This window comes from Leiobunum rupestre, chromosome 2 (genome assembly GCF_980474605.1).
Source record: "Leiobunum rupestre chromosome 2, qqLeiRupe1.1.hap1, whole genome shotgun sequence".
NCBI classification, from domain to species: domain Eukaryota; kingdom Metazoa; phylum Arthropoda; class Arachnida; order Opiliones; family Sclerosomatidae; genus Leiobunum; species Leiobunum rupestre.
The window spans coordinates 87,700,936-87,726,816 of NC_143385.1; the positions used below are offsets into that span (position 1 = coordinate 87,700,936).

At 37.4% G+C, this 25,881-nt stretch overlaps 1 protein-coding gene across 1 annotated transcript; it reads right to left on the reverse strand.

The window, feature by feature from the left end:
* Positions 1-447: 447 nt before the first annotated feature.
* On the reverse strand, positions 448-1,023 carry LOC149960244 (uncharacterized protein F54H12.2-like). Its single transcript, XM_090167420.1, has one exon. The coding sequence runs from the start codon at positions 1,021-1,023 to the stop codon at positions 448-450; it is 576 nt and encodes a 191-aa protein (XP_090023546.1).
* Positions 1,024-25,881: the final 24,858 nt, after the last annotated feature.

A 25,881-nucleotide genomic window follows, 5' to 3' on the forward strand; every position in this document is an offset into this window, starting at 1 on the left:
CGTTCAATCTCTGTTTTCTTCTTCGTGTATCTCACTTGATATATAAAGAGATTACGCAAATGCTTCACTCAATATAACTAGACGGCGAGCCGTTTTCGCCATTGAATTGGGAATAGTACCGCTAGAATGACATAGGCGCGTTCGGTAGTCGTGGTTTCGCGAAACAAATTCTAAAATTTCCAGCCGTCAACTCTATCATTATACGGGTGGCGCCATCTATAACTTCCAAAGTACATTAGTACCATTAATTCAATTGTATAGTATATAGTTCCCGCCGCTAACAGCGGAGGGCGCCACCGATTATAATTTTAATGAAACATTTAAATTGAAATCTACCGTAACAATGCAAACTTAGACGACTTGACAAACTTTGGTTTTTACTTGGCAAATTTCACTTACTTTCCCCCCAAACGTACTCTCTTTGGTACGCCCCTGGACGCGAGTCCATTATGAGCTTTGATCGAATAAAACCGCTCTGTTTTTGTCTATTTCAACCAATGATTGATATTCCGAATAGTATACAACGCTAACCGTTGACGGTAACGCTTCCCCGAAGATTAATTCTAGGCGAACGCTCCCATTCTTTGAAAGGTTGAAAAATTCGGTTGAGTTTCCGTTGAGATCCGGGGTTAAATCAAATACGAAAAGAGCGTTTCCATTGGCAAATTCATCACGTCCAATAAAATTGTCGTCGTCAATATTCCATTGACCAGTTTGAAGAAATTGATTAGCGTAAGAGCGCATAAAAAGGTTTTCTTTGAAGTTTGGGCTTAAAGGCTTCTGGGGGACACTACTCCCGTCAACGTATAAAGCTATTTGAGCCAGCGAGAAATTTTGGAAGTTGAACGGATACATTTTGAAATCACCTAAAAAGGCATTCTGGTCGACTAAACCAATGACTACTTTATTTGGTAGTTGACCGCTATATAAATTGTCCTTGACAGCTATCTTGTTTCCGCTGGAAATGGAAAAAGAATTGCATTCTGGTCTCGTAAATGGGAATTTCATGTTGGTCAATTCCATCGTCTAAGCATGCGCAAGCATTATCTCGGGTGTCAATTTAACTTTTTTAATGAACATTGACGCGTGGGTAAAGATGGCTTTGCATTTCGTACCATCCGTGTGTAACCAGAATTCATTAGGGCTTTTAATAAACTTAAAATTCACGTCGATCATGTTAGGAATAAATCGATTTTGATGGCAAATATCAGCGTGTACCACTCCAATCATATCTATTACCCCTTCTTGAGCAAATTTTGCACGATTCTTTAATCCATTGTTATTAAAAAATCCATCAAATCTTCCCGCTTCGTCTTTGTAGAAGAGTGCACCCGTTAAGAAACTCTTTTTAGCTGGTCCACGAAATGTCAAAAGAGTTTGGATCATGCTCTTGTAAGGGTCCCAATGAGACGTGAACTTCTCCGAAGAGGGTGTGCAAAAATATATTTTCCGGTCCAACTTTGTCCGCGGGTGTTTTTGCGGTGATATTTTCGTCGAAAGGTAAAGATCCATCCGGTTTTACGATTTTAACTTGAACTTGAATAAGCGTTTTTTTTTTCAAATCAATGTAGGTTTCCGAGTTTCCGGCGATGGAGAAAGTTATCGTCTGATTTTCATTAACGTTTGATGTAGGGTTATATTCTACCCACTGACTTCCTATTATTCCAGTTTGAGTATACGATACGCGAAATAAATCAAGTTACGATCTAATACTGTTTTGAGAGCTGGGGTGGGCGAGTGACATTATGAAAAATATAGGAGATTGGGCGTGCAAATCTGCTCTTACGCTTGGTTCGAACTGAACTGATGATTTTGGACGCTTATCGTTTACTCTTCTCCAAGTTTCTTTCCCCGCTTCTTTCCCCCTAGTTTTTAAAGTTTCTTTGAGTGATACTCCGCCGGAGATGTCTGAAGCGATTTTAGCACCTGTGTTTAAAAATTTCCGTCCTAAAAAGGAAGCACCCTTTTTTAAGATGGGCATGGCAGATCGAAATGCTGAAGCCAATATACTTCCGAGCCCATACCCCCTTTGAACAGCGACACCCCGATATACAGGAATAGATCCGTGTCCAATTTGATTCAAGTAATAATTTTGAAAGTCGCTTACGGAAACGTAATCTAAATTATGATACGGCATGTTTCTTCTTGACGTTCTCGTCGTAAATGAAGATAAATCTGATTTTCCTTAGGTTTTTATAGAGAAGTCCAAGTTCTTCGTGGTCTAAAGTGTAACGTAACGTGCACTTTTCCTCGTTCAAAATGTACCGGACGGCCTATTTCAGTCATAATATTAATTTAAATCGTTTGAAAATTGTTTTTCGCTATAGGCATATAATGAGGTCTCGAAAACTCCTTCTCAACAATATAGCCGTCTTTCCCTTAAATACTTATAATTCGTAAAAGGGGTACGTCAGAGTCACCGACCGATCGGTTTTGAACGATATCCGAGTAGACGAACAGGGAATGTAAACCCGCGTCCATGTCGCAGCTGAAAGGCGCAGTCATGGAGGAGTCAACAGTTACATCTTCTCCAGGGTTTCTCGTTAACCCTAATATAGAGGAAATTTCTTGGGGGAAATGTATTTGGTTCATCTCCTCTAATGTAACCACAACCCTGCGATTTGGTTTGTTATAATGAAACTTTTCTCTTGAACTTATATTTTGACCGAAATCGTCAACCGACAGAATTTCTAGTAAATCTTCGACTCCATAATACCCTGGCGGTATTACGATATTTACAAAATCCGTTTTTCCGCTGAGATCCCTTTTGACGTGGTTAGTCAGAGTAAAAACCTGTTTCATTTGGGTTTTTTTAGTTTTCCTTTTGATTCTTCCGAAATTGTTTTCCAAATCTAACTACGCACTCTTCAACAACGTTATTACAAGTTCTCGGATAACTGATTTCAGCAAGACCAACTTCGTAAGCACCATCGAGATTTACCGGTTCCGGTAAATACGTTCTAAACTTACTTAAAGTGTTATTTTTAAAAAAGTGCATGGAAGAGTCCGAGGGTAGCGTAATATAGAAACTCATTGTGTCACGATTTCTTGGACGCAAGAATCGAAATCGGGGTCGTAACCACGCCAACTATGTTGAGGTAAATATCGATTCTTAGATGTATATAAATATGTATTGTTAGGAAAATAATAAATTTAAATTGTGTCATTCAAGGTTGAAAAATTTTTCACTCAAAGACTCGACCGTGTCTCAGGAGGATGACGATATTGCTAGAATATTGATGGGTATAACATCTCCACCAACTTCGTCTAGCGCACTTAAAAATACAAAAGCCACCGATCTACCATCACCCCTATCTAAATCGTCCGAGATCTCCATACCAATAACGTCCTTCTCCGGTTCCCTTACCACTTCCACTTCAACAATTCCCCAAAAATCAAAAAAGAAACGCTCATTGGACGCGAACGCACCATTGAAGACCAGAAAAATCAAGGGAGTCGAAGACGACGCTGATCTCAACCATTTAAAAAATATGGAAAAAATGACCCAGTCCGCGTTGAACAAAAACATTAATCACATTACAGATTCGGATAGCTCATCCGATTTTGAACCATGCTGCTAATTACTAAATAAAAATATTTCATTTTAAGATAAAAAAAAACCATTCTGGGTATCATATTTTATATATTTTATAAGACCTATAATCTGTTAAATACTGACGAATATCAAATTCAATGATACGAGTGTCTTAGAGTGTTATTGACGATAACGAGTGTATTGATGGGAAAATTAGCCGCTGATACCAAAGTTAGAAAAGCGTAGACTAACCGTTCAATTCGTTATAATTAGAATAAAATTAAAAACAATAATCTAAGATACCCTTTAAAGTTAAATTCCTTTAGAGTTTATCAGTAAAACCACTTACTTTAAGTATTTTTCAATCCTTATACCTATATTTACATATTGGAATTGTTATAAAAGGTTCTTTTAAACGTAACTTAGTACATTAATTAAGTATTTCAATTTACCGTAATTAAAATATAGGTAAGTGGTTTTTATCGTATTTTTATACCTATATTTCCATATTGGAATTGTTACGCATATGACACTTGAGCCTATATCACGAGTATTTCTTAAAACGAATATACATCTAAACTCTACTTTTAATGCAACAAAATATAATTCCGATATTCAAATAGAGCAGCCAGTTTGTCATATTGCGAAGTAACTGGTGGATGTTGTGCATTTCCAAAAATTAAAAAAAATAATAGTATTTATGTTTTTCTAGTATTTTTCCATCTATATTTGCGTATTGAAATCTATTTTAACGTATTGAACGTAGAGTCAGAGGTTTTTATAGTATTTTATTACCTATATTTACATTTTGGAAAGCTATTTAAACGTATTGAACGTAAAGAGTATATATTTGTACATCGGAATGTAATTTAACGTATTCGTATACCAATTTGAAATGAGCTAGTCGAGAGTTTTTTTATTTTCATTAACCCTCATAACGTCAAAACACTCAAATCCATGTTTTAAATTCAAATTAACCGCGTCCCAGGTAATCCGCGCACGCGCACTATCTCCCACTTAGGTTATATTAAAACGGAGTTTAAAATTAATTCTATTCTACGTATACGCATTTTGAAGTGTATCGCGTAACGTATATAGGAATTTACCCAGTCCTTATACGGAATCACGTGTACAATTACAATACTTGAGAATGATACGTTTCTCATACTAAAACTTTAGCTAGGGGGGACACCCGCTGCGTATTTTACGCACGTGACTAAGGGCAATTCACTAGCTACCTTTTGCCCTTAGGGGGATATTCCGTAAGACGGATAGCTTTGCACGTGGTGAAAGTGTTTGAAAATAATGTTACAGGGGGAAAGTGTTTGTCGGCGAAAATAGTTGTGAATAGATACACAAAAGGGTCGACCTATTGAACTACTTGGGTTTATTGCATAACACCAACAAAGATTCCACTCGCACGTGGAGAAAGTGTTTGACAGAGACGGATAGGTTTTGACAAGTGTTTGAGAAATAATGAGGGAGGGACCGACCTATTGCCCTATAGGTAAGTAGGCAAGTTACTTGGGCTTATAGCTACTGGCTTCTGTCTGTTTTCATAACACTATGTCAGATGATTCCCCCCCCCTACCGAATAGGGACGCTAAAGGAGGATCCACCAACTATCGGTATATCATTTGACCTATTGACCTACCGAAAATGTTCACAAATGGGGGGGGGCACCCAGCTATCGGTATAAAAATGGGGGGGGGTGGAAAATCACGGATCGGTATACGCACTCATTTATCTCTGACGTATTCTTGTGATGGGACCCTCGGATAAATAAATTCGTAACTTCTTTGTTATTAGAAATTTCGCAAAGTTCATCATCGAGAATGACAAACTTTTTACGTTAGGATCCAAAATGTTAACGTCAAGTATTCCCTCGTGAAATTCAACCGTAGGTGTATGGTCTAATACCGTGTTAAATAGTTTGGGTTGATATTCCGTATATCACCATATTATTCTGTCTGGTGGGGGTGAAATACAAATATTTTTATTTTTGATAAGGTTAGCTACGAAGAAAGATTTTCCGGACTGGGTCGCACCAACGATGAGCCCATTGAAAGGGTGCTGTAAGGTAAAATCCATTTTTAGGAATGATAATAATTTTACAAATCAAGTTCTATTTATTACATCAAATCTCTTTTAGCAGTACATACAATTTGATTAATCATTCTTTTACAAAATACATCATTTAAAAATGTTTTGAATGAATATGTTTTACCGATCTCTTCGTAGTTTAATTTATCGACTGCTAACAAATAGTTCGTTTTAATCCGCCCCCTGGTCAATCTGATAAAACCACAAAATCGTAAACTTCGAAATTAATAGAAGAACTGAACATTCCTCCTGATCTTCCGATGGATGTAGCCTACATCGAAGTGGATGACGACGCTAGTACGGTCGCAAACTCGGATTTGGAAAATGTGTAAGATTTCTTTTGTTAAATTTTAATAACTTTTATTTTTAATAACTTTTATTTTTAATAATTTTTATTTTAATAACTTTTATTATACTATTATCCTTTATTTTAATAACTTTTATTATACTATTATCTTTTATTTTAATAATTTTTATTATACTATTATTAATTTTCATTAACTTCTATTTTAATAACTTTTATTTATTTATTTATTTAATTCAATTGCATTTCATTAATATCTATTAATATAATTTACTTTGTTCGTTAGCGAAGATGACGTTGAAGAACAACATACAGCTACCAAGAACTGCGATGGGAGGTACATAACACGGAAATTACGCGTTTTTTCTTGGACCCATGGCCACGATTTCGGGTATTACTGGAAGTAATGTGTAGGATTGTCTCCGATCACATGGATTTTGAGTAAGGATTTAAGCGGAAAATATATATATATATATATTGTGCTTATTATAATATTATAGCCCCATGCAACTCCTAACGTCGACGGGATCTCCATACTGAATGACGTTATGACACTAATGATAACGAGGCGAAACGAATTTCGGGAGCTTCAACTCCCAGACTCCGAGTACAAAATGTTATTAAAATCATTATGACGAGCATAAATATACATTATTTAAATTCATATTTTGTATAAATATTTAATTAAATTTAAATCAAAAATAACAATGGAAACATTACTACGACGTTTTATTGCATGATCCCTATATTTAATTCAGTTCCCTGTCCGCTATTTTAAAAATCCCTCTCTCTACATCCCTCCCTCCGCTCACGTCTCTCTTCGCCGTCTCTTAGCCCCTTTGGCTCTCAACTGACAATTTCTACCTACTGTTGAATGTACATTTCTCCCAGCTGTCGACAATACTGGCCAAATTTGGTGGGGTTTATTGGAAGTGCAGACGATATAACGCAAAGGATGACGTGAAATTTTTGTACATGTATAAGCCCTTTCTCTATCCCAAGTATTTCCGAAACCAGTTCCTGATTTTCTGGTGATAATGCTCTTCTTGCAGTATTTCCGTCGTTACTTGTGCCCGCGCCACGTGGATTAGGAAAGTCAACTCTTAGTGACAGTTTTTCCCACATTAAAGGTTGGATAAGTTTTTCCTTTGGATTAATATCGAATTGTAAACACCACCTTTAATTCGCCATGTTTTTAATCCCTCGGCATAACGATATCCCAAAGCTCAAAAAATCATATCCACGCGTGAAGAGGGCTAATTCCGTGAATTAATTAATCTGAGTTGAGTCTTGGTTCGCGAACGATTTGATTAAATTGTGCTGGTGTTGAACCACACATTGAGCATTTTTGTTGAGACTTCGCCCCAGATATAATATTTAAGCCTTTCCATTGATTATCGTTAAATAAAGTTTATATTTGATGGTTACAATTAAACCATTCGATAATTGTGAAGTCAAAAGTTGAAGGTTGTCAATCTGCTTTTCAATGAAGTCTTTTTCGTTCAAAATAGAATCTTTACTTTCTTTTATAAATTGGATCCTCAGCGGCCTGCAAAACCTAATTGACTGAGGAGTTCCATTGTTCCAAATTATATGTCGAGTACTAGAGCTAAGAGGTAAGGGGATCGTTGTTGTAACTAATAAGGCGGCATTCGAAATTTCGTCCACACCATCGAATATCTGTTTGTATCGCGATTGACCCGTACTTCCATCGAAACCCCATGAAGCAAAAAGCCCAAGGTCAACTGATTCAATTTTTAAGTCTTTGGCGCAGTTTTGTAGAACTTCCTCTGCAGCTTCATTATTCTGAGAACGGTGCGATCTAGCAAGACCTGTAAAGGTACTGAAGCGACAGTGTCTGACACTTCGATAGATTGCGGCCTACAATGTGACTTAGCCTCGAGAACTTGGTAATATGGCGGAAATAAATTAGATCCATGAAACATGGCTGTTTGTCGTAACATTTGATAAGTGGCGACCGATAAATTGCCATCTATAATTAGGGCCAGAGCTTCGTCCACAGTACAAGCGGTACATGTCGGTGTTGGATTATTAATATACTGGTCAACTCTCGTAACCCGACTTGGACTCTTAAGTAATTCTTCCAAAACATTTGATAATTGGTTTTCGCCTTGAATCTGCAAAGCAAGCCCCGTTCATTTCAAATTTTTCTCCGAGCACAGACCTTTAATCTTTTAGCTCGAGAACTTGGTAATATGGCGGAAATAAATTAGATCCATGAAACATGGCTGTTTGTCGTAACATTTGATAAGTGGCGACCGATAAATTGCCATCTATAATTAGGGCCAGAGCTTCGTCCACAGTACAAGCGGTACATGTCGGTGTTGGATTATTAATATACTGGTCAACTCTCGTAACCCGACTTGGACTCTTAAGTAATTCTTCCAAAACATTTGATAATTGGTTTTCGCCTTGAATCTGCAAAGCAAGCCCCGTTCATTTCAAATTTTTCTCCGAGCACAGACCTTTAATCTTTTAGCTCCTGATTTCGCTTCTGAGTACTCTCTAGCGCTGGTCCACCAACAGTAGAAGTAGACGGTGATGAAGAACCACGTTTCAGATTTCATCTAGGTCTAGCTTAAAAAACGTCAACCAGATATTTTAGAATAATTGTATCAAGTTTGTAAAGTCATTTTGTTTTTCTCGATTCTAGCCCAAATATAGCCAAATGTTGGGTTATTTTTCGGAAATATTTTTAGAAATTAGATTGTAAATTACTGGAAAACTACGGAAAGTCGGAAAGGTTTCTCAGCGGTAAACAATAAAGAGACTTGTCCTCTAACTATTTCAAAAGAAATTGTTGATCTATACCTGCCCTTTCTTTGTTAAAAAATCGATTATATATCGAACATTTGGTAAGATTTTCGCCGGTTTTTCGTTAATATTTCGTTTTCTAAATAAGATTTTTCGATCAAATTTTTAGTATTTGCTAAGAATCGTATGCCTACCCGATTTCATTACCAAAATTGTATAAAACGCAGTAGGAAACGATCTTCGCCGCTAGGGGGCTTAACTGAAAAATTTTCTGGAGAATCCAAATATGCAAAATTATTTTATGTATATATCCTACTGAATTGTTGCCAGAAAAACCGATTGCTGAAACATGGTGCGGTTCTATCACGATCGGTAGAATATTTTTTAATTATAATTAAAAAATATTACAATGTTATGGCCTTGAGCACATTTCAAATATTAACAGAACAAAAAACGAGATACTATTTTAAAGACAAAAACAAACCCATTGTATTATAGGTCTTAAACAATCAAATGTATACGTAAAACAAAAGTTAAAGCCGGTAAAAATCAATGCAAATAAAAATCGTAGACATGAATTCTCCCTCACATTATCAACACTTTCGATGAACCAAACAAAACAAGAAAAATAACCAATAGAAAAATATATAATTATAACCCAACCAAGCAATGTTAATTCAAATACTTATAGGAATCAAGAAAAAGTCAATCCAAATACCCAAAAATTGTTATAGTATAAAAAAAGCAATAAAAATTTATAATAATTACCCAATCGAGCAACAAGGTAATTCAAATACTTAGAATTGAAAATTGTAATTACTTTTTAAGAGTTTTTAATGTTTGTAACTTTTTATCAATATAAAATGTCTAATATCAGTAAACATTATACAAAAATTAATAGTGTTACATGGTTAATCAGATGAAACTAGTCAAGCGATTTAGTGTTACTTTTAGAATCGAAAAAATTAGGGCTTTATTTAAATTTGCAAACAAAATATTGCACTAATCATGGAATGAAAACTTTTTTATTTTTTTCGGAAAAATACGGAAAATTTTCCGGAAAAAAGATCCCGGTCATTTTCCACGGAAAATGTTCCGACTTACAACACTAAGAAAAAACCATAAACACCCTACCGTTAACAATTCTCGGCTTATAACGATCACGAAAAACCCTAAACTGAAAAGTTAAGGCTAAACAACAGCGCGTATCTCAATATATAGAAAACCTACGGAACCACATTAATGAAAATGTATCACACATTTAAAGCCGATAAGAAAACACGTAAAATAAATATCAAAGTGACGAGTAAGGTAAACGAAAAGGCTTAAGCCTTTTGCTATAGAATGCGATGACGCACTCGGTATCCATGGAGTCGTATTGGGCCAAAACCGCGCCCAAAGCGCGGCCGGAAGCGTCCGTATGAAGAGTCGTTCGATCACCCTCCACGAAATGTCCGAGAATCGGTGACTTCTGAAGCGCGTCTTTTAAGTCGTCGAACGATCGTTGTTGAGCGACGCCCCAGCACCATGGGCAATCTTTTTTAAGCAAGTTCGTGAGCGGATGATACCATTCAGCGTAGCCGCGAATGAACCGCCGGTTGTACGACGTGAGTCCCAAGAAACCGCGAACGTCCCGTAGGGTTTTGGGAACGGGGAAATCTCGAACGGCGCGAATTTTATCGGGGTTAGGAAAAATTCCTTTTGCGCTAATGATGTGGCCTAAGTAGGTAATCGTCTCGGACGCAAAAAGGCACATGGATGGCTGAAGCGTGAGTCCTGCCGATCTGATCGCCGTAAGTACTTGCGTTAGATGATCCAGATGTTCTCGGAAGGTTTTCAAAAAAACGATGATGTCGTCTAAATAAACTAGTGCCATAGTCCATTTCAGACCGCCGAGAACTCGATCCACTAGGCGCTGGAAGTTGGTTGGCGCATTACTTAAGCCGAAAGTAAGCCGGGTAAATTCGTAAAGTCCTTCGTGGGACGCGAACGCGGTCTTTTCGATGTCAGCAGGAGCGACGCCCATTTCCCAGTATCCACTGCGCAAATCCAACGAGCTGAAGTATTTACATCCGCGCAACCGATCGAGAGTGACGTCCTTTTTTGTTATATTGTTCAAAAGTCGAAAGTCTACGCAAAAAAGCCACGAATTGTCTTTCTTTTTCACGAGGATCACTGGACTTGACCACGGGCTAAACGATTCTTGGATGATTCCCGCCTCCAACATTTCGTTAATCTGCTCGGTGATGATTTTCTTTTCAGCCGGTGATACGCGTCGAGGATATTGCTTGATCGGAAGATGGTTTCCCCTGTCGATTTCGTGTTCCGCTATATCCGTTTTTCTTATTCTTTATGAGTGAAGGCAAAACAATCGCAAAAACGATTGATAAACGAGCGAACGGACCGCGATTCCGTTTCGGTTAAATGTGAGCCCAATTCGATGCGGTTGATTTCGTTGGAAACCACGTCTGCGGTGTCCTCGCACGAGGTGGGTAAGGAGTCGTCCAATTGAATCGCCGAAGAAACGAACGGTTCGCCGATGTCGTTCGAATCGTTAGCCAATTCACTCGCTTTGCCGAGTCTGTCGCCTATCTTGAACGAAATGTCATGATCGTTACCATAAATTCGCTGGTCTGATCATCTTCGAAGTGCGCCAAACTATCCGGGAGGTAGAGAGACCGTAATGGGTCGGAATGTTGACGGTGATGAATGAAAATATCTCTCTGACACAAAGTCCATATCCGTCGGTTTCTATGTTGGTTCTCCGCGATTTTCTCGATCAGCGTTTCGAGTTTGTCGATTTTCGCCGTTAAGAGTGTGTGTTTTGGGTCTTCCGGTGGGGTAACGGGTACGGGCGTTCTAGGGCCTCCGAAAGAGTGTCCGTAGGATTGCGGGTGGGCAACGGCGGCCATCGTCGGGAAGAGTGGGTAGCCGTACAAGGGAAAAGGCGCGGGTGAAGGAAAAAAGTAAACGGGGCGGCGACGTTTGGCGGAAGTCCCGCGACCGGCGCAGCTGGGCGAGGTACCGAAAACACGGTTGTCGGGTCTTGCACGATGTGGAGTCGAGCCGATTTTTCCAGATCTTCCGCGAGCTTTAACATTTCGTTTTTGGGTTAGAGGAGTTAATTACCACCGCGTGATTACGATTTGCGAATCAGGATATTACGTGGCGCATGGTATCTGGGTTTTCAGCGTTAAGACCACTTCTTTTACAAAGATCCAATTTGGCGTAGAGGTAGCCCTCAACGGTCTCGTTTGCCTGTTGTAAACGCATTTGGGTCCGCCAGTTGTCCTCGGAAAATCGCTCGGGGAACACGGCCAGGAAACTTTCTTTCCAGGCGTCGAAATCTTTACAATCTTCTCCGACGACTCGTTGCCAGTTGTAGGCCGTGCTATTCGGAAGCATATACCCTGCGGCGGCGCTTTGTTTTATGGCAGCCGCCCATTTCAGCTGCGTGGAGACCCTTTCAAACTGAAGAATCCATTTGGCGGCCGATTCTCCGTAGTCTGCCGAAAAATAGCTAACTTGTAGCCGTGGTTGCAGGCCATCTCGGTCTTCTCGTCTTCAATTCCGGGTTCTTGGCTTTCGTAGTATTCTTCCCCGGTGAATTCAGGGGTTTTCGATATCGTGGACCTCCGTCGAAGTGGCGCTTGTGAAATTCCGGAATTTCGTCCGTCGTGATTATTCGAAATAATTGATGCAGGCGTAACAAAGCACATGTGCGATTTGACCCCACTTCTGACACCAAAATGTTATCGCGAAAATGGGTTTGATCGAAATAACTTAAAAGACGTTTAAAGATAAGAAAAACTAACTCGTTCCTTTATTTTCCGTCCGAATTCGCAGTACCAAAATAGCAACCCTCCTCGTTCGTCTCTCCAAAATCGAACCCTCAAATCCTCCGTCCGTCTCTCCCTCTTCGCGACACCCCCGTTGACCGCAGTGGAATCGCTTAGCCTTGCCTCGTTTCGTGGCTCTTTCACTACGGTCCGAAATCCCGTTTCGTCACAAAAGGCTGGGTGCGATGATCCGTCCCTGACAGTTCTCGGAAAACGCCAAGAGATGGAGAGACAGGAGGAGGCCCAAAAATACCCCCACAAACAAGTGATTTCCCATTGTAACAACTTTAACAGTAAATACCGATTACGTCACGGCCTCCCAGCGGAGAAATCATGTAAATAATCCAGGAATTCTACCCTTTAACCCTCTTATCTCTCCCGATCACACTAAAACCAGATTTGACTTCTAAAATTTCATGCGCAAAAAAATTTAAGGTAATGTGAAGCATGAAATGGGTTCAAACTCAAGCTCTAAGTGATTTGTATTTTAACAGGGGCTCAAGTTCGGGCTCACTAGTTACATTATGCGTTCCACAATACCTAAGCCCGGGCTCGGTTTTAACGTGAAAACCTATCGGTCTCAACATTATTTTTTTGTCATTTTGTATTTTAGAGAATAGCCTCTATGTTGGGTAAGTGGCATGAAGTTCTTGATATTCTAAATAAAAATGATAACGCTACCAGTGGACTTGTAGTCTCTAGCAAATGTGCATGCAATGAAAATATGTTATATTGCAATAATTAATCTACAACAGAGAAAATTTTAGAATTGATTGCGTACGTGATATAAAACCCTATTTTTCTACCGTCTAATAAAAGTTAATAATGCTTTTGTTATGGCACTGTATGAATATTTATCCTACCAATCGAAAATGAAAGCATACCAATCAAACTAAAATGCACCTTCCACTTCTGGAATTTCAAACCAAAATGCACCTTCCACCAAAAAGTTTCTTCCACAACACCTGAAATAGCTTAGCCAAATTTACCCTCTATACATTAGCAAACCTAATTTCGTCCTGTGATAGCCGGCTCATATCACTAGCGGAAAGTTTTATGGGGAAAGTTTCAGAGCTATATGGGGATGAAAAAAGATCCGAAACAGAAGCCACAGGCTTGGGCTTACCTAGTTATAAATTCAGTTATTAAAGTAAGCCACAGGAGTTGGGAGAACTTCCGCCAGGTTTACGTCATAGAATCGAAGGAAAACTTAATTTCCTGAATGAGTTTTTTAAAATCATTTGAAGAATTAGCTATCTTCATAATTACAGAAGAAAATTACCTAGCTCAAGAATGTGACTTTGCTAAAATTGGAAGACCAACGCTCTTGAAAAATCAAAACCTAAGCAATCAGTTCCTAACAACTCTCAAAAATGATCTTGGACACAACACTAGCACCCACTGTAAAGGAGGATTGCTGCTAAGGGATAAGCTTAAAATATTTCCACCCAAAACACCAAGCCAAAGTAGATTGAAAAGAAGAGCAAATTTGATCCGATAATCATACTTCTTAAATTTTCTTCTACATGCAGTATCAAAATGCACCAATTTTACCTTGATATTTTAAAATCTCATTCATGTCCGATTCATGTTGAGCTTCAGGATCTTTCTTCCAACCTCGTCTTAACGCAATTTTTGTTGGTATACATCTGGTGCACTATTTATAACGTCTTTACGTTTATCTGGAAACTTAGTTGATATTAAATCAACTATCTCTTTCAGTTCATTGGATTGGTTATCATCTATTTTAATGGTTAATTTGGCATATTTTTTCCACAATTTTAAGCCTCTGCACAAATTATTACAATTTGCTCTTCTTTCTGCTTTTAGGCGTTAATTTTGAAATTGCACAATGGGAATGACAACCAGTTTTCGGAGTCTTAGTTGGCCTTTTCTGCAATTCTTTATCTGCTTTTCGTTTTTGTGCTTTATGGGAACTAAATAACCACTGTTTACATTTCTGACAGTGAGGAAGGTTAAGATTAGCTGTTGAAGTTATCTTATTATATTTTAGCTAGATACACTTTAAAAAAACTCCCTTACAGTTATTTGACACATATTTTGAAGATGGATATTTCAGACAGTTTATATAGGTTAAATGGCTTTGTGATGCTAAAATTCTTATCTCTTTATACCACTACAAGTTTGACAGTTTCCATCATCTACTTCTCTCACTTTTCCAAGAATTTACAAAAGATCTTCAGATATAGATGCCACAGATTGTCATTGTCCCAGAACCAATTTGCTTTGCAATACTTTTTATTTCCCTGGGATGAAGCTGAAGTGATACTTTGAATGTCTCGATTGAAATTATAACTAAGTGGTTTCAAAGAAGCACTCAATTCACAAAATTATTTGGAAATTATTAAGCCTGGTCAGTTTTTTGAAATTCATGATTTATTTTTAAATAATGACTGAATTCTGATTTTACTTCCCGGCCTCTCAAAGCGGATACACATAATTTACGTCAATCACGTCGAGAGTACGTAAATTTTATGGAACCAATGATGCGCCGCCTGGAATTGATGGCGTTTACGGGGAGGAGCTAAGTTATAGTCTTATAGCGGAAATGGGAGCGAAGATAAAAATCGACGGAATAAAAATGTGTGGTGTCCCTATTACAGAAAATAGTATATTCCAAAATCAAGAGAGGAATCGGGGATATTATGTCAGCGCGGGCACTTTTAACTGGAAATTGCAAGGGGTGCTTGTGAAGGGAAATGTGATGGGCTCCTATCATAACGGGCCCTTAAAAAGCATTATTATGTGCCCTTCGTAGCCTGGCCATGTGGGATTTGCCCTCACTGATTTAACGCCTCCTAGAGAGATTGAAAAAAGCCACATTTTCTAAGAAACTATCAGTAGGTGATCTATATGCATTAACAAGGATGGTTATTCGGCCAATTGATGATTGTGTTTTTTTTTCATAAGAATTGTCACGGACAATCATAAAGCAATGTCGCGATTATGAGGAAAATTGGAGGAGGAATTCTAAGCCCACATCCAATAGATGAACAGCGTTGCCGGTTTCTCAGTTTTGACCCAAGTCACATTATAAAAAATTTAAGAAACAAATTGCTGGACATTGAAACAGAAGATGGAAATGAAGGTATATCCGGCAAATATGTTACGGAGCTATATGAGCTGCAAAAAGATGAGCTTGTTAAGGCAGTGAGAAATTTAACAAGATCCTGCGTTTACCCCAAAATGAAAGAAATAAGAGCAATCCCTTTTTTCTCACCACCCGTTATTGCAGCTCTACAATATTTAAAGTCCCATAGCTTCAGTCATTTCAAGGCTGCCAAGTTTAAAACAGCAACACAAACAATAGAGTATATGGAGATAATCCAAAAATGGTTTGACATACACAATTCCTGCAATAGGTGTGGGCTGCGAACGCGTTACCGGGGCTAAGTCCAAAACGCGTTACCGGAGCAAAGTCAAAAACCGTTTTTGCAGTTTAAAGGTTGGCAAAGCCACCGTCTGACGGCGAGCGTTAACGGATTAAATTGCGGTTGGTGTGGTTTGGTTTGGTTGGTTTTTTTCGTTAACGCTCACCGTCGTGACGGTTTCAACTCAGTTATTGTAATGTTTACGCGTAATGTGGGAATGTTGTGTTCGTGTTATGGCAGTTGTGGGAGTTCAGTGTGTTGTGTTTGTATTTTTTATCTTTAAATTATTCTTATTGACTTTAGGGACGGGCCGAGTGCTGAGGGTTACGATAAACGTCTAAACGTCCAAATGGCAGGGTTCCCACCTATTGCTTACGGTACTCGTCTTAGTATCAATTTGCGATCGCATCGAGCGGGATTTGAACTCGAGACCTCTTTTATGACAGGCGGACGTTCTACCAGAGAACCACCGACACTTACTACGCTTCATTGAAAATTAGACCTTCAGCTTTATCGGAAGCGTTTATTACAAATTAACAGAGTATTAAATCTCGGTTTTTATTAAAATAGAACGAAATTTCGTGTTATATTTAAATAATTGCATTGAAGATATTCTAATGTAGCTTATTCTATGGTGATTTAAAAGAATGCGCCGTCCAGGTTTTGAACCCGAGCCCTCCTACATGACAGGCGAATGTTCTGCCACAGAACCACCGATACATGTTGCGCTTCTATGAAAATTATAAACTCAGCTTACGAGTAGTGTACCCGAGGTGTAAATCACCGATTTTGATGAAACTCGGGGGGTATGTAGACCTTGAGGTAACATGAATTTTCACCAAGGGAAAAGTTACGATGGGCTTCCATTTTGCTATGGCAACCGAAAATGTTTTTGACAACATAAAATGAAAAAATCTACATTTAAAAAAGCATGGGAAAACCCCAAAAAATAAACAAATTAAATTTCAACTAAAATGCTAAATTTTAACAATTTTGGGTGAAATGCATCAAGTAACCTCGCTGTGAAACCGATAAAATCCCATCCTTTTTTAAATGTAGATTTTTTCATTTTAAGTTTTCAAAAACATTTTCGGTTGCCATAGCAAAACGGAAGCCCAGCGTAACTTTTCCCTTGGTGAAAATTCATGTTACCTCAAGGTCTACATACCCCCCGAGTTTCATAAAAATCGGTGATTTACACCTCGGGTACACTCCTCGTTAGTGGAAGAGCATATTAATGGTTTTTAAAGTCTACATTTTTTACGTATGAAATTTTAAAGGTCAAATCTTGTTTTAGCGCAGTCAGAAGAGATAAGAGGGTTAAAGGGTAGAGTCTGTGGGTGATCCACTTTGTTAGTTTTTTGTTATTTATTTACGTTTTTTTATCGTCTTAAATATAGTTGTAATATTTTAAAGAAATGAATAAAAACCACTATTGCACAGTAAAATAGTTTTGTTTATTAAAACGCTACGGCCGTTTCGGCTCACTAACCGGCGTCGTCGTCAGGCGAATACAAAATGAAAATATCAAGGATAAAAAATATTTTATCGCGACAAAACAAAGGTTATTTTTTCAAAATTTCGATATAAGGGAAAATTCGATCATGTGAGGGGCCATCTTGGTTATTAATTAAAAGATTTTGATTTTTTAATTTTATAATTTCTATAGATTCTCTTAAATTTAGTTTTATGGGGTGTTTTTCATTTTTTAATAATTTGGCTTCACTAATGTCAATGGAATGTGCGCGCCCTCTACTCACGTGCTCTACAATAGCTTTTGGTCTTTTGAGGCGTAGGTCCGCATCATGTTCTTTTAATCTGACCTGTAGGCATCGTTTAGTTTGGCCCACATATCCCATTTTGCATTTACATGATAAAAAATAGACGCCACTATTTTCTAAGTGAGTGACTTTATCCTTTCTTGGGGGGTAGAAACTAGAGATTTTATTCACAGGTTTGAAGATGGGTTTTATCTTTTTGTTTTTGCACATATTGCCAATTTTTTGTGAGAGAGTATTAAACGGTAGTACGACAATTTTATCTTTTTTATCAAAAGGTTTTAATTTGGTGTTATTTAGAGTTTTAATTTTATTTTCAACGTAATTTATAATTTTATTAATGAATACTAGGTCAAAACCTCTGTCTAATGCTACAGCTTTTATAAAATTAATTTCATTTCTGTATTCATCTTTAGTGCTACATAGATTCGAGGCTCTCTCGGTATAACTTAAAAAGGCCGATTTCTTTTGAGAGTAAGGGTGGTTGGATTGTGCGTGAGGGGGTGCAGCTATAGAAAAAGGCTTCCTATATACAGTAGTGTTAATTTCAGTTTGATTTAATTTACTAATTAATATATCGAGAATGAAAAACACCCCATAAAACTAAATTTAAGAGAATCTATAGAAATTATAAAATTAAAAAATCAAAATCTTTTAATTAATAACCAAGATGGCCCCTCACATGATCGAATTTTCCCTTATATCGAAATTTTGAAAAAATAACCTTTGTTTTGTCGCGATAAAATATTTTTTATCCTTGATATTTTCATTTTGTATTCGCCTGACGACGACGCCGGTTAGTGCGCCGAAACGGCCGTAGCGTTTTAATAAACAAAACTATTTTACTGTGCAATAGTGGTTTTTATTCATTTCTTTAAAATTTTAAATGTACAGGACAGTTCCACAATATTTGTATAGTTGTAATAATTCAAAGGCGATTATTTAACGTCTATTGATATGCGAGCTGTCGTTTAGTCAAGTGGCTCTCTGTGCTTTGTTGATGCTAAGGTTTTTGCTTCTTCTTAATACATATGGTGTGGATATTTGGATATCTACGAGTCATCCACTACCAGATGTCGAATATAGATTTTCTACGGTATCTTTATCAAGGGCGAGTGTTGAAATAATATGAGCGTTAAAGATGCGGCAAGTATTTCGTAAGCGAGAAAAATACAAATACCCTCTGCAGATATTTCTTTCATTAAAATTTGCTTCGTATTATATTCAACTGATGAACTTGGACTGTAAAAAGGGTTAAATTCAATTGTGCATTGTTAAAATACGTCTAACTCGCTGTTGTTACTACTTAATTTATATTATTCTGAATAAATTAAACTCGGCTGTTCCGTCTCAATTATTTTAATTAAAATTTTATACCGGGCGGGATAGAACTGGGATAACATTTTTAATAAATAACTCTGAATTGCGGAGATATATCTTAAAGGGTCGTCTCGAGAAAATAATACCACTAAGGACAATTTTTCCGAGGAGAGGTATATTTTGGCTTGTCAACTTGTTTTATTTTTATTGTCGTAGAATATAAATAGAGTATTAAAAATATTTCAAAGCTAAATTATAATTTAAATATAACTAAAATATTAATTTATTCTTTCGTTAATAACATAAAAATAAAAAACCTGGAGAAAAATGACTATTTCTTTGAAGAATAACAGCTGATTGCACTGGAAGGCGGCAATAAAAAGAGTAAATTTGCGAGGAGTTCTAGCCAGGGCCGTAGCCAGGACATCGATATAAAGCGGGCGAACCATATTTTAGGAGGGGCGAATTGTCCCAAAAAGGGGCGTCGGAGTTGAGTTGCAGAAAAGGCTAGGTCGGGTGAAAGAGATCACAGTACGGGCGCCGCCGGTACTGGCCCCCCTCTGGCTACAGGCCTGGTTCTAGCGCTACTTCTCCCTTTCGGGAAAAATCTTATTTTGAAAAAAACACCGCGATTGTTTTGGCCGCAAAAGCTCGGCAGCACGAATTCAAAGTTGGCCGTTGCATTAGTGTCGCTTCGAATATATATTCGATGTGAATCTAAAAAGCATTTCACGAAAAAAATCGCTTGCTCTGGTTCACGGCCAACTTAGATTCACTGTTACTCGCACTAGAAGGCAAACCAGCTTTATGTTCCTCCCATGTTAACGAGCGTATGAGGAGAAGCTGATTTAAGCGGGAAAATTCCGCTTGGCGTGCTGAAAGCAAGGACAAACCTTCTTATGTTATCCTACGGGGATATTCTTTCGAAAAAGTCCCACTTTTCGGACCCTTTTCCGTTATCATGGCGATTTTGGCCAACGCTAAGATTTTAATATGATTTGAAGTACGGTGTACGCTTTATTTTAAGACTATGTTTTTAATTTTCCTATATTTGGTTCGCTTACAATCTTCTTTTAAAATCGACCGATTTTAATTCGAGGAATTTACTCCGTATCGAAAATAAGCCTCGGCGTCATCTTGCGCAGCGCGAGATTTAAAAATGTTAAACTAAGAACACAAATAAAATATCTGTAAATACATCTTTGCATCTATTTTTAAATTTAGTTATTATGTTATTACTTTAATTATTACGTTTTATTATTATTAAACTTTTCAAAACATAATTTAAAATGGTTCAAGTTTGCTGTGTAACAATTTGGAAGTCGACGAATAGGAAAAACGTTGCTGGGTTCCAATTTTGTGCAATGAATGGCTTTAAGCCATTGCCAGAAAAGATTTTGAACCGAACGTTCAGCCAGACAGCCTCACACCAATCTTAGGGTTACCTGAAATAGAGAACGTATTCACAGACGAAGATATCTTCCCCGAAGAAGAGTATGAATCTTCACAAATCATACCTGATAACATCCTGTCGTTGCTGGATCAACTCAATAACTAACCCGAAAACCGCCCTGTTTCTATTAAACAAGCAACAGCGGCATATCTTGGAGGTGTGATTCTCCGTTACTGTGAACAAGATGCCGTTTTTGAAGTGTGCAGTTTCTATCGAATCACTACTCCGTCATCAGACTCATCAGTAGACCCAGGAAATTATATGGGTATACACTTGGAATGTCTAAGGAAGATTTTTACGGCCGTGATGAAGCTCGTAGAAACGGGCGTGTCTTAAAGTGGGAAAACTCACGAGAAAAACTCTCGCGCCTCGCTACCCTCATTCGACCAACACTCGTCATTAAGCCTAGTCATGGTTATTATATTATTAGCTTACCTGATTACCTCTTTTATAACCATAAAAATACCTGAAATTAGGTAACACTTCACTTATTTCGCGAATAACAATATAATTACTTAAAATATTAAGTACGATAACAAATTGAGGTTTTTAAATCCATTGTTTTATAAGCTTTTTTTTGGGCGGGAAGATCACCTATTTGTTACCATGACGAGGCATTCTTTTCGCATCAAACCTAAAGCCAATGAATTTGAAATGTCGTGTTACGTCTTACACTTGACGTAGTTTAGCCCCGTCTTTTTCTCGACACGCTTTCGTATCACTGTCCCAATGGAACCTTAGAACGCCCAGACGCATAACCCTGGTCCCTTGGTCGGGCGGGAAATCCCTCGTCTGGGACTTCACCTGTACCGACGATCTAGCGTCCTCTTATTTGGCCTCTTCTTCATCCGCCCCTTTCTGGGCGGCTACCCAGGCTGAACAAAAAAGAAAGTCAAATACGAGGGCCTCGAGAGTCGATACATGGTTAAGGCCGTCGCCATCGAAACCCTCGGCTCCTTCGGTCGGGACGGTTTGGCGTTGATACATACCATCGGGCGTCGAATTCGTGAGGTTACCGGCGAGCCGCGATCGGTGGAATTTCTGACGCAAAGAATTGCTATTGCGATTCTTAACTCGTTCCCCCCGGGTGCTTCACTTGCCGATTACCTGGCAACCTTGTGCTAATTTCTTTTATTTTATTTTGGTTCACCATAACATTCTATTCTATGTAACTTTGTTTAAGTGCTTAAAGTGAATAAAAATATTGTTTATATTTGTAAAATTTTGTTGAAGCCGCATTACCATACTTGCCAACATCGGGGATCCTCCTTAAGGTCAAGTCTCTGATACAACCTAAGCAAATACAGTGTCCTTTATTAATTTGTGATTGTAACAATCAACAACACACTGAGAAATTGGTAAAAACTATTATTAATCGTTTGGTTCCTCTTCTTCTGGACACTTTGATGGACAAAAGTTCTTGAAAAATTTGAGAAAGATAAACACCTACAATACAAACCAGTTAGTCAAAACAATTTTAAACTTTAAATTTTATGTTAAATGTGAAATTTGATACAAGAAATTAGATTCAATATGTAAAACTATGGAATTTAATATAAGACAAGTTATTAAAATATAGTTTGAAATACTTACTATGGAATTTATATTTTCAGTATTCAATTCAAGATGACCCCGAGGCTTATTTTAGATACGGAGTATATTCCTCGCCATAAATTTTTTGTCGATTTTAAAAGAAGATTGTAAGCGAACCAAAGATCGGAAAATTACAAACATAGGCTTACAATAAAGCTTAAAACGTACTTCAAATCATATTAAAATCTCAGTGTTGACAAAAATCGCAAAGACAACGGAAATGGTTCCGAAAAGTGGGACTCCATCGAAATTTTTCCCCCGTAGGCAGTGATGGGCGCGCTCGTATCTCTGGATACTTTTAGGATACGGGATGATACTTTATCCGAAAAATAAAAATAAAAATATACGATTTTGATATGATCTTCTACATTGCAAAATGATCGCGATAGAATTTTGAAAAAAAAATCGGGAGTGAACCATATTTGAAAAGATTCTTCTCTTACCTAGCCTAGCCAAAAAAAAGGGCGGAATAGAGCTAGTGCTTCCATTTGTTGTATTAGAAATTACACGATAGATTTTTTCTGGTTTCTCATCAATTTTGTTTGAATTTGTGAGGAAATATTTTAGCGCCATCTAGATATGCCGAAATACAATTATTTGAGCGGCGAACGTCTCTCACGTGATACCGAAATATAGCCAAACCTGAAACAATGTTAAGTGATAGAAGAGAGAGGAGCGGTCAAAGGTCGCTGTTTTTTTACGGGGGGGGGGGCTCAAGGGAATCATTCCCTCTATCCCTGGGCACGAATAGGCGGAGGGAGGGGGGACGAAAAGCGGAGATTGATTCAAGCCATTAGCAGCTGCGCCGCGCCCCTAGTAGCAAAAAAGTGCTGGCGCAGCAATGGCGAAAAGGCGCCGGGCGTTACTGCCGGGCAAGTATCAAATGGAGTGTACGGCATGACCTACCTGGCCAACAGCATGTTTTAGTGCCGGGAATGTGTTTTGGCGAAATGATAGCTGCTACCTTGTGGCCAGCAGCTGGGCCAGCATTTCTAATAGCTTTTGGCCCAGCTACGGCCATTTTCATAGTTGCTTTTGGGCCAGTTATGTTCATTTTCATTGTTACTTATGGCCAAGCTATGGCCATTTTCATAGTTGCTTATTGACTTTTTACATTATACTAAATTAAAAACTAGCATTTCTGAAGACGATTTGTCACTTAATTTATTTTATGAAACACAAATGGTACATAATTTATATGACAAATTTCATTTATATACACATAAATAATGTTTTTTTTTAAACAGAAGACCTATGCTAGAAAACATTTACTTCGTTTTCCTAACACATTCTACATATCCGTTTTCTATTTGTATTAATAAATCAAAATAATTATATTCAAAATAAAGTTAAACAATGTTATTAATATGAATAACACAACATAAAACATCTTTGTTTCAAAATAATAAAACTAAAACATATCGTGTATTTAATTAGAATTAGAGGTTAAATCCACCATATAGAATATGACTAGGGATAACAAATTGCATCAATGTATGAGTGCCCTCATAGATAAGCTTCCTTTGCATTTCCTATACCAGGCTTAATCTCAGTTATAAACCTAAATATTATTCAAATGTAGTTTGCAGAAATAAATTACCTCATTGCGCAGAAAATCAAACCAAAACCGGTTAACTAACTAAGCCATTTACAAAATAAATCTTAAAAATTGCTGGTTACATTAAAATTTAAATCATAATTATAACTAGTCAGATTCTTCATTCAGTGGTAATACATCTATTCTCCCACGCTCACGGCCACCTTCCCTGTCACACGCATTTCGTATCCACCTCTATAAAATGTTTTCAACTTGAAAGTGAGTAGCATTTTTAAAATTAAGCAAAACTTCCCCTAATATAATCAAAACAAGAAAAAAATCATTAATACTTGTAGATTATAAAGATGACTTAAAGTTAACTGATAATTTGAAGACAGTACTCTATTCACCCGTCTTGTTAGGAATAAAAACCATGCCCCATTCTCTTTCCAAAGCTTACACGCGCTAGTAGTGCAAGGATTTTTTTCTCTACAGAAGAAGAATATCTTATAAACGGGACAAGGACAAAGGCTATAGTTGCATCTGTATATTCGCAGTTAACATTAATTCATTCTTGACCCAACATAGTAGAATTTGAAATTGTGAATACCAATTTACTTTTCAGCGCAGTTTCTTAGTTTTAGCTTCTGCATTTTAGAAAAGCGCCAAATAGATATTTAGGATCAGTAGCGAGATAGGCCACCCACCTACCAAGGGAGCCCAAAAATTAATATTCTCGAAACCATTTGTTGGTTCATTAATTTAATTAATTAGTTTATAGGCATCGTATCAGTTGGATCAACATATTTTCTAGCTTTAGAAAAATTATAATAGATGCCTGGAAATTCTACTTAAGGAACTCAAATATTAAAAAGGGTCCCCAAAAGCTTACTTTGCCTATCTTGTTAATGCTACTCAGCTTGCAACGATACGAAGAAAAAAAATTCCAATCATAAAATAAATTAATAATACTTTATGAATGCCTCTTTTGGCCACCAAAGGATTGTTCAGTTCAACTTCATCGAGATAAAAATGCAATCTTAAACAACGAGGATTTCTTGAAGATAAAAAGTGGCGCTTGCAATATTTCCATCACTATGATCCGCGTGAAAATGGTCTTCTAGTACTTCTTTCTCTCTGCTATATTCTGCCCGTATATCATCATGTGAAGGCAAGTTCTTTAAAACTTGAATTACTGGCCCATAAGTTAATAGTTTAATAGTTTTTTCCGTGTACGAACGGTTCCAAGAACATAATTCACTGGTTTAATAAGATTTAAATTTGATTCACAAAACTTGTTTAGTCTATATTCACTTCTAACTATACTTGTAATGGAATTTGTTGCGTACGAAGTTTGATTTTGTCTCTCTTCCGCACAATTTTTCCGACTAGCTATATTAATACAATCTTCAATAATGCCCGAAACACTATTTGAAATAGAGGTGGCAACTGAGATTGGTAAATTGTGTTTTTTCTTAGGTTTTAATATCATTAGGGCTGCCTTCCTCTGAAGGTCTTTTAAAATCACGGTTTCACCACTACCAGCCTAGCTGATTATATTTTTCCCTTTGCTGGTTATCAGCCTGTTTTAAATGTCAAAACAACTATTTAGTTAATTTGGGCCAAGAAATATTAAAAAATTATAAATGTATATACTATAGTAATAAATTAATATTTCCGTCAACCCTGTACTTTGGCTGACGAAAATTTGACATTTTGTGCAATGCAGACCCACTTTTATTTTCAAATACATACAAAGTACATTCTGCCACTACTCCTATAATCAAATGTATTTACAAGCAAGTCTCGGCTCTAATTCTAAGGTTAATATCATTGGCGGTCGAGAGATGTCACTAGCGTCGAAATCGAAACCAGTTCAGCAAGCAATAATCGTCCCTCAAAGTAGGGACCCTCCCTTTGATTGGCTCTTCGTAATCACGTGCTCAGTCAACCGCGTTTGGATTGGCTTTTCGGAAATCACGTAATAGATTTTATAAAGCCTTCTTTTTAAAATGTTGCTCTTACGTCACTGTCTTTAGCTTTTACAAGTCAACGAGCGCGCGCTAGCAGTGGCGGCTTAAAAAGGCTGGCTCTTCGGGGCGGTTATGTTTCGTGACACCCCCACCCATTTTAATTTTCAAATAATTTTTTTTATACAATTTATTAAATTTATATTATAATAATTTATTTTAAAATGCTTTATTTCTAGCAGACGAATATTCAAAATATAATTATTTTCACTTCTCCATTTC

Bases quoted from the DNA above. Each gene is read 5' to 3' on its own strand.
- LOC149960244 (XM_090167420.1), bottom strand. From the start codon at position 1,023: ATGGAATTGACCAACATGAAATTCCCATTTACGAGACCAGAATGCAAT.